The 12802-nt window shown below is 43.4% G+C and overlaps 1 protein-coding gene across 1 annotated transcript in view; it reads right to left on the bottom strand.

Annotated features, from left to right (window-relative positions):
* The window catches only part of sorcs3 (sortilin related VPS10 domain containing receptor 3), a 263786-nt gene that overhangs the window by 40784 nt on the left and 210200 nt on the right, over positions 1-12802 (bottom strand). Inside the window, exons 10-13 of the mRNA XM_034131550.1 lie at positions 6662-6808; positions 4077-4179; positions 1542-1618; positions 454-545 (exon numbers count right to left, since the gene is read on the bottom strand). Coding sequence (XP_033987441.1) covers positions 454-545; positions 1542-1618; positions 4077-4179; positions 6662-6808 — 419 coding nt within the window. The remainder of the gene's footprint in view (positions 1-453; positions 546-1541; positions 1619-4076; positions 4180-6661; positions 6809-12802) is intronic.

Genomic DNA, 12802 nt, shown 5'->3' on the forward strand with positions numbered 1-12802 from the left:
TAACACTGGCTGAGAAAGCAATACTGTTCTGCTGTACAGAGCTGCAGGGTTCTTTCTATCTGTCATTTTTGTTTTTTCCTCCTCTACCATCACACTTAAATTGGTTGGGAGAAAAAAAAAACAGCAGGCTACACTTCACTGGCTCTAAAACTAATTTCAGAATTGTTGCAAAAGCGACTGGAGAACAGATCTGGTCTCACTTGGATTAGCCTGCACTGAGGCAGAGCGTAGGCACCCAATTTGGCAAGAGGAAGGCAATGTGTTAATGAAAACACTGAAAGGGTGGGGGGGGGGGGGAGGGGGTCAGTGGGCTGTCTGTTAATGATAAGTGGCTTGAAAAAGAAATCTCTCAAATTAGACTGACTGGCATTTTTGTGCAAGAGCCAAAGTGTGTTGTTAAATGAATCAAGTTTGGACTAAAAATAGCTGAGACTGTTCTCTAAATGAACGTACCACAAGTGTTTGGTAGGCACAGATGGCTGCTTGACCGCAACGAGGGCCCCTCCTTTGTCCAGAAACCACACGTTGTGCTCCTCTTCAAAAATCTAAGCAGAAATAAATCATTTTAATGTTGATGCAACAGGCAAAATATGACTTTTGTTATTACAAGAAACCCTGATTTTAGCAATGACCATTCGCTAGCCCCACCAACATTTTGGTGAGTATGAACTCCTCTCCCTACCAATATTTCTTAGTGAATATGCTCCCATGTGAACATGGCTCTCATAAATATAGGGTTACAATAAGGGTTTGGGCATGACAATTGAATAATAGACATAAGCACAGAAAAAAAGAAAAAAGAAGAAAATAAATAATCGCAACATAGAATTAATCTTACAAAATGTGTGTTTCTAGAAGTGGTATTTTTTAATGCAGATATGTGACATTAAGCTAGCTTGCGCCAAACTCTGAAAGTAAAGCAGCTAAATGTAATTATTATTGGCGCATGATGTATCAGAAAGGATGTATCAGAAATGTCCTACGAAAACTCTTTGTGGAAAGCTTGACAGGTGTAGCAACAGTAACTAAGGAAGCAGGGCTTAGTAAAGTATAAACTAGGTTATATGACAAAACACGCTTATACAATAGAGTTGTGCACAAATGAGTCCTTAAACCCTGAATGAGTTAAGGTTTTCCCACTTTCAGTTCCCTAATCTCGAAGCCAACATTTTTTAGAATGATTTTAATGTGAAGCCTGAAATAAGGTCTATGCAAGCTGAAAGGATTTTCATAAAGTTTTTATGCATCTTCAAAACAGCGGTTGCTAACAACGAGCTAAATGAAACGACTAAACGCCCAACGTTAGCCGCCTTTAGCTTTGCGGTGGTGATGCACAGCCATTTAGTAGTGTTAATGTGTGGAGATTATCCTGCTGAACAAAACGCTTTAGTATCATACATGTGTGTTTGCAAAAGCTTGGCTTAGTCAAATATGTCCTCGCTGCACCACTCTATACATTTGGTAATCATGTAGTTCTTATATTAAAACGTCAAACTGTTGTAAAAGTCTGTCATTTGACTTGATCTCACTGTGACGCTCACCTGTCTCCAGCTATTGCCAGCATCAGACGATATGAACATGCCCACGTTGTTGTAAGACAGCTCTGCTCCAATATTTCCTGCAATGAAAATGCCAACAGAATATGTGACACAACTGAAATGGATAACTCACAGACAAAGGGGCCATGTTTTTAAATACAAGCTGCCAATCACACCACAGCTGTGATTAATCATTCCTCTGGCTAGGTTCCCAGATCAGCTTTCCATCTCCTATTCATGTGGATAACACAGAGAAGACCCTAGGTTAATTCCTATGGATGCCTGCATCATTCAGGCGCCATCATGTGAGATGTGAAGGCGGGGGCCTCCTTCGCTCTGGCAGTTTGCAGCGTTACAAACATAATGCCTCCAAAGCTTTTCCTGCGAGTGTGCACGAGTGAACTGACTTCTCCCGTTGATCCGCTCTACTATCTTGGCCACGGCTCAGTAAATAGGCATGTGTTTGATCTGGATGGTGTTTGTCATGTTGGTGAGATGATCTCCGCGCCAGCTGACGTCTTAAAAGGCGCAGCGGGCAAAGTGAATCACGGTGCCAAAGCAAAGGCTCGGCCAGAGATACACAGACGCACAAAGACACACTGTGCAAGCAGAGCAGCGGAGTGGTATGTTTATTCAGCATTCACACACACAAAAGACAAAACAGACAGATCTAAAGACTCGACACACACACTCACGTAAGGACATACACACTCTTTCACAGTTGTTTCTGCTGACACCGCCACTGGTGCGAAGAAATCTATTTATTCTTAACTCATCTACATTTCCTTGCTTCAACTCTTTCACATGATCTAGCAGTTAGTGGCACCTTTTCTCCCCATGCATAATTGGCTGTTTGATGAAATGACATCAAAACAGGTGTGATCCACAACATATATGCTTGTGGAAGAAGTGAATATCCTGCAGTGCTCTGTGCCCAGTGTAGCTTAAGGAATTACTGAGAATGGTACTTAAGTGGGAGGGCATGCAAGGGTCACAGTGCTGAGGCATTATTTTGTCAACAGCTGACTGGAACAATACAGTACAACCCCAAAATATCAGTTTTTGAAAAATATGTATGAACATTTATCTAGTTCAAACTCACACAGGCCCTGCCCTCTTTTGGTCTCTATGGGTAATGCCCTAAGCCCCCAGAAAGTGCACCGGCCGCTGAAGAGAACTTTTGTAGTGGCCAAACTGCTACAAAAGCGGTTGTTGTACCACGGTACAACAACTACTGTGTCAGTCCATGACATCATTGGGCCCAAAAATACTTTTCCCCATTGAATTACTTTGGGAAAAATATGTCTGTGAATCAGCATTTTTTTGTTGTTGAGCTGAATAAACTATCCAGCACAAACACTTTAATAGCCCTTATTTAAGGGTCTTCAAGTTGTAAAGTGCACTATAGGCCCAATCCTGTATCCATTTAAGTGCCAACTATACAGCTTTTTACAAGGATGAATTGGCTGCTTCGAGCACCTCTATGTTTTGGAGCAACAGGGCGAACAGTTGTCGGGCTCCACCCATGGCAACCATAGATGAGAGCAACCCATCAGTACTTTCCCTCAACGTTCTGGCCGCGCCCCTTAATGGGTGAAAATATCTGCTGTCAATTGACTGGCTGCAAAAACAAATTCTGTATGGTAGGTATGGAATGGTAGGTTCTGTAGATATTTGCTAATACATCAAAACAATTAAGCAAAGTAAAGTGTGCATGTTTGTATCTACATTGAGCCCAAATCCGACTCCGGTTAGTCAGGCAAACAATGACACAGGAATCAATGGATTCAGGGTAGGCTCGTCCTGATGAGCAGGCTGCATTTATATACATTTACGTGGGAAGGTCTAGAATAGCATATCCCTGTGTTTTTAGAACTAGGGTTACAATACGTAACCTTGGCGACTAAAAACAATGTCTTTATTGCAAACAAACAACAATCACAAACAAGTTGCATCAGTAGAAAGAGAAGACGACAGCCTTCACGTGGCCTCCTCTTTGAGTAGCAAGAAATGGTGCAAGACCAACTTGCGAAACGAATGTCGCCAACCAAACGTCGAGCTGGTAGGCCTAGGAACGGCGGACGGGCAGTCATCCCGACCGTCGATAACCGAGGCCTGGCAGTGCTTCAACTCAATTGGAGGCAGGAGTGGGAGCTAGCCGGGCCCTCCCGCATCCATCGCTACATCTGGGACCCAGGAGATGGCGCCATAGGAGGAGACGACCTACCACGCCGGCAATGGACCACACTAAACCGTCTACGAACTGGGGTCGGTCGATTCAAAACATCAATGAAGAAGTGGGGCCTGGCAGACAGTGCTGCATGCGAGTGCGGTGACCCTGAACAGACTGCCTAACATATAATAACCACCTGCCCTTTATATAGACCACCCTCGGAAGCCAGCCTCTTCGACGTAGGACCAGAGATGCGGGCATGGCTACACGACACCGAGTTGGACCTCTGACGTTACACGAAAGAAGTAGAACGAGTATATGTTAAATGGCTACAAAATGCAATTGTGTTGAGTCTTTTTTCTTACCTGTGGCGACTATAATCCCCGGTGCAGAACTCTTGGTGGAGATTGTTCCTGACAAGTAAGGGTTCTCTGACGTTTGCAGCTGTAGATTGAGTGAACAGAAAGGCTGCAGCAAAAGAGGAATACATATGTTAAGTTTAAGATGTAATACATACATGCATTTACATTTGCATCTCATTGGAAAATCACTTTTACCTTGTCTAGATTTAGAGTTTATATGATATGAATTAATCCTATTTTCACAATGAATCATAATAAAGAGAGGGTCAAAAGAAAGGTTTGGAATGGAACCATCACACAACAAGCCAGATTCATTAGTCTCCCAAAAAGAAAGGAATGTGCCTTCATACAGTTCTGCTAATTGCATTTGTTTTGTCATTAAAACAAAGAGCTACGGAATTTGCATTAAAGTACGATGCAAAGTCTCTAGGGCATGCACACAACAGAAGACAATTACATTTGTTCACAGAGCAGAAAAAAGCGTGTCTGCCTTCATCTTTGCAGCAGACAGCATGTCACTGGTGTAAGGACATCAAGGGCGATGGGACTGAACAGGGTAATCAAAAGGAATCTACAGCAGTAATTAAAATGTCACATGAACGCCCAATCACAGGGAACTGGTAAGCCACACCGCACGGGCAAGACATCACCTCTTAAACAACACGATCACCCACTAATGTCTCTCAGCAGTCATGCTGTGAGTTTTAGTTAAAGGGAGGCTGTCTAAAGAGGGACAAGATGCTGTCAACAAATACAGCATGGCATCTGAACTGACTTATTTTTAAAGCACAATTAGTGAGAGTTTATCATTTGTATCATTGGGTGGCTGTGGTTCAGGGGGAAAATGGACGTCTACAAATCAGAGGGTAGGTTGTTCGATCCCCAGTCAACTTTTTATAGGGCAAGATTGTCAACCCCGAAATGTTTCCAATGGCACATTTATTGTATTGAAGAATGTGTGATTTGCCCAATCAAAAACAGTCATGTCGACCCCAAAACACATTTTGAGGTCTGTTGGAGAGAGCTTTTGGAGCGGGACCCTCTTCGTTCATTCCTTTAAGAGATGCTCAGCAGGGCCTGACACCAAAATGGCCTGACCATTTGGATAAAAGTGTCAGCTAAATCACATGTTATGTAACACCTATAATTAATACTCATATCAAGTTTGCCACAGTATATTGCAGAAAAAGGTAACAATTAACTATTATAGAATTTCTCTTATGATTTGACATGAAGAAAAAAGCTCTGCATGTGATCCTCAAAATATTTTCATGTGGAAGAAGTGGAGGCCCTGCAGGCACTGTGCCCAGTGTAGCTTGAAGAATCACTGAGACAGGTATACTTAAGTGAGAGGGCATGCAGGGGTCACAGAAGTTTCGGGTCTAGCAGCCGGAAAATCAAACTACAACTTTTCATCTAAAATATATGGCTTTTATCATTTCAAATGCAAATGTGTACCTGTGTTGAGTGTTTTGTATTACCAGTGCAATTATACTTAATGGATGGTTAATGGACATGCATTACAATATTTGTCCAGGTTTAACAACCCGTCAAAGTGCTTTACACAAAAGAAAGTCAGCAATTACCCATAAGTTTGTTGCCCAAGGACACATGACTGCAGGGGATCGAACCAACAACCTTCAGATTGTTGGACGACTATTTACCCCCTGAGCTGCCCCTTCCTTGTGCAGAACTCTTTGTAAATGAACTTGCCATTTCCAAAGTGTAATTTAAAAATAAATTCTTACTAAACAATAATATAAGGTTTGCCACAGAATGTTGAGGTACTTTACATTTGATTTAGCTCTTGTTGTATTCAAAGCGACTTACAATAAGAGTATGCAGGTTAATTTGCTTCAAATAGTGCTTGTGCATTCGTTTAGTAGTCTCAAATAGGCTAAACTATTTATATGCTATTAGTTTTAACAAAACTGACCTCTTCGAAAAATGAATTAAAATATTGTATTTTAAATCAGCTGGTTTATTCTATGAAACGTTTTATAATTGAAAGGGTCTTCAGTATTACCAATTCAATACCACCTTCCAATAAGGCAATGTACAAACAAATGTCAACTACATAAAAAAGACATTGAAATGTTATCCTTGGTTTCTAGATCAGCTACAATGAATAACAACATCTCACTGCATGTTAAAGTAAACCATGTATATGGTTACTTTATATCCCAATGGTAATCAATTGATTTAGTCCATATGACTTGCAGTTCTTTTCCTAAGGAAGAACAATTCATGGGAGGATTTTCATGATAAACTACAGAGCTAGCAGTTTGAATCCCAAACCGACAGAATGGGTCTGAGTTAATAATAATATGACAATATACCATATTTACATACAATAGCTTCTTATTAAATACAATCCCCTGTGCATAACATATTCTTAATGGTCACTACGTACCATAACATTGTCCCACCATGGCCTCAGAAAATTAAAGACATTAAAGACATGGCTGATAGCAAGCAAAGTGCTACCGATAATCCATTAATAAGGGTAATGTAACAATTATTTAAAATGATATAGTCAAATGTTTCTTACATGTCTTTGTAAAAACAATTGAACGTGCATTCCTCACCAGTATGCAGTGAATGTCGTTTCCATCCAGGTCAGTGGCAGGAGCCTGCAGGAGCCTCCAGTCCCGGCCCTTGTTGTAGGTCATGAAGGTCTTCACCTGGTTGTCTTGCCTCTTGTTTGCGATCAACATCCCTTTAATCCCTGCAACCTGACACACACACACACACACACACACACACACACACACACACACACACACACACACACACACACACACACACACACACACACACACACACACACACACACACACACACACACACACACACACACACACACACACACACACACACACACACACACACACACACACACACACACAGGTTCAAATCTCATCTCTACCCTCTCAGTTTATATTTACTTCTCCCATAACAGTTTAGTCTTCCGTTGCAGATGAAAAAGCATACCCAGAGCTCTCGTCAGAAAGTGCATTTTGTGTATCAAGGCACCAATCTTCTCAGTACAAGCGCAGTAAAATGCAAATGGTGTGTTTATTCCTTTCTTGCTGACAGTCTGGCAGCAGACTCGGCTGCATTTTTCTTACTCCTCGCTAAGTGCTATCAGTAATTATATCCTTACACGTCTCTGCAATCCAGACGGAACAAAAATGACGACCGTTGAGAAGTTGTCTGTTTTAGTTTAATCTTCCCAAACACACTCCAAAATCAGGTTTTAGACACATCCCTCAACTTAACCAAAGCAATGGAAATAGTGGTTGCCATAGTAAGGGGCAATGCTGAGTCCCTGAAGGGAGCATGTCTGAATAAGTGGCACTAATAGGCTGCGCATCTGACATTGTCATAGAAACATGGCGCTCAGGATAGATGCGGATAACGAGGGGTCCTATTGTCCTCACCCAACCCGACCTGTCAATCACTGCAGTAATTATTTACTGCCTCAACCTCCTCCATCACATGTGCACGCACACACCTGCACACAAACAAGGAGACCCACGCATCCCCACCAGCATACACTTCTCTCCATCCATCCATCACTCACACCACCCACACTCTACTTTCTTGACAACATGGTGAAGGACGCAGGCATATATCTTTATTCTACAGCACAGATTACTCTGAGGGGTGCAGCACTAAAGGAATTCTCCCACTACTTTTAGAAACTGTTATGTGCCATCGTTGTGTTTTAAAGCAGTTCTGCCATTTGAGTAGGAATACAAAAAGGGGATAAAGCTGTAATGTGATCAGAGACAGGGAACATCCTGCTGGTTTTAATCATCTCTGCCACCATCAGTGATGCATGAGTCATAACCATGACCTAGGAAATAATCTTACATTTGTTAGGGAATCATTTGTTTACATTACATGTCATTTGTTAGACGCTTTTATCCAAAGCGACTTACATACATTCAGTACTGTGGACAATCCTGCAGGAGCAATTTGGGGTGAAGTGTCTTGCCCAGGGACACAACGACATGCTGACTGCAGTGGGACTCGAACTTGCTATCCCCTGATTCAAAGTCCAGCACTCTATCCAATGAGCCACAGCCGTTCCCCTCTACATATCCCTCATATAGCCATATGTGAAACATAAAACTCAACCATTGCAGTTTATTGCATCATATGATCACAACAAATTAATATAATCTATCTTCAATGCATCGTTTCCAAATCAAATTCCTGTTATTTTCAATTCAACTGAGCTTTCATTAATTATTTTTTTTACAATATTTGATTGTAGTGTTTGGTTACATCTTTGGACAGGTGTGTGGAATAAAAAAATGTCATTGTATGTCACAAGACTTTAAAGAAAATACACGTGCCAGGTTTTTTAATTTTATTATTATGCAATAGCCCTTAAGGTTTACTCCTCGTTCAACCATCCTCTTTAGAGATTTGAAATACATTTGAAATGCCACATCCTTCTCTAAGCAGATTTTATAAAAAAATGTAATTATTATTTTCTCTCACTTAAAGAGCACTACTTTTTTTGGGAGTCCTTTTTTTAAAATGTCAGTGCAGATCATTAATTATTGCAGTCCTAGCTGCTCTAGAAACTCTTTAACAAAGAGTCCAATACACAAGGTTATTTAATATTTATTCATATAAAGAAAAACGATATAAAGATCTAGAACCAGATAATATTTGGGATTTCAGTTAGATGACCCACATCATTAATCCATAACATGAACTCGTATACTCTTTCTATAAGGAATTAAGATATCCATTTCCAATTAAAGCTGTATTAATGGCATTTTTGCTAAGCAGCAAAAGCAGCTAAAAACACAATAAAAACATATTGTTGTAGCATTAGCATTTTACCCATAAAACAAACAAAGTACCATTAGCATTCATTTGGAGTTCAGTTGTGCACCTGACACATAATAGTTGAACATTCACTCTCTTCTAAGATTTTATTTGATCGCAAACAACACTTATAGAAAATATCTGGCTCTTTAACTCCTGTCCTGTCTGTTCAGTGTTGAGCTGGTTGGAAACACTGCATTTATCTTTGTTTAACCTAAAGTTGTAGTAGTTAGAAAACATACTGAAAGCATAATCCAGAGTTATTTTTCTCTCCATTCATCCGACTGAGTCAAGACCGGCCGTGACACTGTGGATTGGAGGCGGGGTTTATGAGAAACACAGGTGAACATGCTCAGCTACAGGTACTTTTGCTCTGGAGTGTCAGGCCATTTTGGCTTCATTCATCACTGAGCAACCCGGAATAAACGGGGCCCCGCCTCCAATGCTGTATTCCAATGCATTTCTCTTTATAGATCCATGGTTGTTCAACAAATTTGGAGCAGATTTTTAATTAGCGGAGCCATTTGACTTTAAAGTTGGAGGAAACTAGAATCAAGGGTTATCATTTTCTGTAAAAAGAAAGTGACCCCATATTAAATATAGTAATTCAATCCTTTGCTTACAATATCATTATCATGGGGGTCCTATAAATGTATCTGTTTTCTAAAGAATTATATTGAAAGTTTTACTATAAAAACCTAAATAGCCTTCAAAATGAGTATAGTTGTATAAACTAACCTCCTATTGGTCAATTCTACTAACCTTGATTATTTGTGAAAAAAATATTCAATGCATTTTTAAATCACCATCTGTGTCGATAATACCCAAGAATTTACTTTTATTGAAACTATATATTGTATTGTGCTGATGTTGCTTGTTTATTGTGTTTGCTGTTTATTGTAAGGAAAAACTCCATAAAGTCTAAAAGGAAGGAGCTGTTTTGGTTGTGTAGCTTAACATTAAAGAGATGTTGCTTTCCATGTCATTTTAATTTCTAAACTGACTGATCACAATAAACTGTCGGGCTATTAATGTGTCCAATAATGTCCAATAGATTAAAACCTGAGTGCCAATCTGGAAAACGCTGCTATTAATCACATGTTTAATGACTGGCAGGGAATCTAAAGCATTTTACAATATATTTTATAAGGCCCATTTGTTCAATCACAGCTTTATGGGTTTAAAAGTGCTGGCAGAAAACACACAAACATGAAGGGCCACATCAAGGTCAAGGTCAAGGTTCTTTATTTGTCATACGAACATAGCTACAGAGTAGTTATGTCGATGAAAATCTTAGGTCACAGGCTTCTCCAACAGTGCAACACAATAACACAGATAAACAGAAAAATAGAGTGCAAGTAAATATTAAAAAGTAAATACAAAAAGAAAAATAGTTTAAAAAGAATGAAATAGTGAAATAAGAGTCTATATGCAAGCTATTGGAATGATATATTAGATAAATAGATGAATAATTACTAAGTAGCAGATGAATGTTATGGATGTTGTTTCAACAGTTCAGGTGTTTAACAGTCGTATTGCCTGTGGGATGAAACGGGGGGTTACGTATTGTAACCCTAGTTATATAAACACAGGCGGAGCCCTCTACTGGACTCTATGGGTACTACCTTATCCCGCGTGCATTCTCCCACTGAGACTTCTATAGACGTAGCCGGCCCAGGGCGGGCCTACCTGAATGCGTGCGCATCACACCGTATAAAAGGAGGCCTCGCCTCCTGACTATCATCCTATACCTCTCTTCAGCGAGCGGAATAGAACAGACAGTGCCCTGAGTAGAGGGCTCCGCCTGTGTTTATATAACTAGGGTTACAATACGTAACCCCCCGTTATATCTCTCACAGGCTCCGCCCTCTACTGGACTCTATGGGTACAGTGGGTGGAGCCCTGATGTATACGCGCACTGTCGTCCAACACCATTCCACCCTACTGCCCCTGACCGGCTTTTCTGGTCAGCAGCTGCTGCCCCACACTCTCCCTTAACCCGGTTGTGACCGAGGAGAAATCTGGGCTGCGGCTGACAGAGCACACCCTGCTGCGCTTACCTTGCAGAAAGTGTGCTCAAAAAACAGTGCCGGGGGACCCCCCCCCACCCCGCCCATAGACGGGTGGGGAGAGCCCCCTCGGCCCCGTATGGGCTTGCTACGCACCTGCCTTCCTGAATCCCTGAGGATAACAGGGAGAGCGCCAGCGCCCATGCCTCACACTCAAGCACTGACCCCGTGCAGAGTGTGAGAGGACTAAAAATGTGGGGGGGGCCTTCGCCCGCGCACCTTGCCTATCCCGGGACCCTCAGAGGGCCCAGGAAAGGTGAAGGCGCATCACGTCCGGGGAGGGGGTCAGATGCCAACTGACCCACAACCCCCCCCCCCCCCCCCGCTACAAATCCTGTGGTGCCCCAGCAAGCACAGACGAGGAGAAAGAGCCAGACATGTCCAAGAGATAAAACCTTATAAAGGGGCCTGGCGTCGACCAAGACGCCGCTGTGCATAAATCCTCCACACTGTTGAATATGGCTGTTGACACAGCTACAGCCCGTGTGGAGTGCGCACGAATCCCCGTGGGGCAGGCTCTCCCTGCCTGTCCGTAGGCATGTGCAATGCACTCGCAGAGCCAGCCTGCCAGGCGTTTCTTGGACAGAGCTTTCCCGATCACCCCGCCCCCAAAGCACACGAACAGCTGTTCGGTGCGTTTAAGGGCAGCCGTGTGCTCCACATAACATGCTAGCGCACGCACCGGGCAGAAGAGGTGCAGTTTAGCCTCCCTGGCCCCCCATGGGGGGGAGACTAAAACCCCCTAACTGAATAGCCCTCGACCTGAACGCACTCCTTAGGTCTTTAGGCACAAAGGAGGGGTTCGGTCTAAGTGTCGCGCCACTCCGGCCACCCCGAACTAGTAAACAACTCGGGTGCACCGACAGAGCAGTTAACTCGGACACTCTTTTGGCTGACGTTAAGGCAAGAAGCAAAGCTGTTTTCCACGACAATGCTTTCAGAGGGGAGAGCTCCAGAGGCTCAATGGTCCCGAGGCCAGAGCCTCGAGCACTAGGGGCAGGTCCCACTGCGGGGTGGAGACGCGCACTACAGGGCGCAGTCTCCTAACCCCCTGTAAAAACCGCGACATCAGTGGTTGATTAAAGGCTGACCTGCCACCAAAATCCCTCATGACAGGACGAGATGGCTGCTGCATACACTTTCACCGTGGAATGCGCCAGCCCTCTGTCCACCAGTAAGTGTAAGAAGGATAAAATAGAGCCCAACTCACAAGATAGGGGCTCTATTCCCCGCTCCTCACACCAATGCTGGAATCTCAGCCACTTTGGCCTGTAACAGGCTGTGGTGGATTCTGCTCTAGCTGCCTGGATAGACTGAATAACGCTGTCAGACAATCCACCCTGTCTCAGCCTGTCCCTCTCAGGAGCCAAGCCTGGAGAGGACGGCCCAGAGTGGGTAACGCCCCGATTGCACCTGCCCCTTGAGACATCGCCCCCCAGAACTGGGGGATCGCCCAGGGCTGGCCCACCTTCATCTGTGCCATTTCTGAGTACCACGGAGCCCCGACGCGATTCGGTGCTACCAGAATGACTGCCAGACGTTCTCGCCTCACTCTCCCCAGGAGAGGAAGAATGAGACACAGCGGTGGAAAGGCGTAGAGCATCTTCCTTGGCCATGGCTCGTGTGCAAACGCGTCCACCCCCAAGGGCGGGTCGTCGCTCAGGGCCATGGAGAACCACAGGGCCCAGTGGCTGTTGCGCCGGCTGGCGAACAGGTCCACTTCTGCTCTCCCGAACTGGGCCCAGACCTGCTTCACCACCTCCGGGTGAAGCACTCGCCTGGCAGGGGGCCGCCCCTCGACCTGAGGTC

This window comes from Trematomus bernacchii, unplaced genomic scaffold (assembly GCF_902827165.1).
Source record: "Trematomus bernacchii unplaced genomic scaffold, fTreBer1.1, whole genome shotgun sequence".
Classification (NCBI taxonomy): Eukaryota; Metazoa; Chordata; class Actinopteri; order Perciformes; family Nototheniidae; genus Trematomus; species Trematomus bernacchii.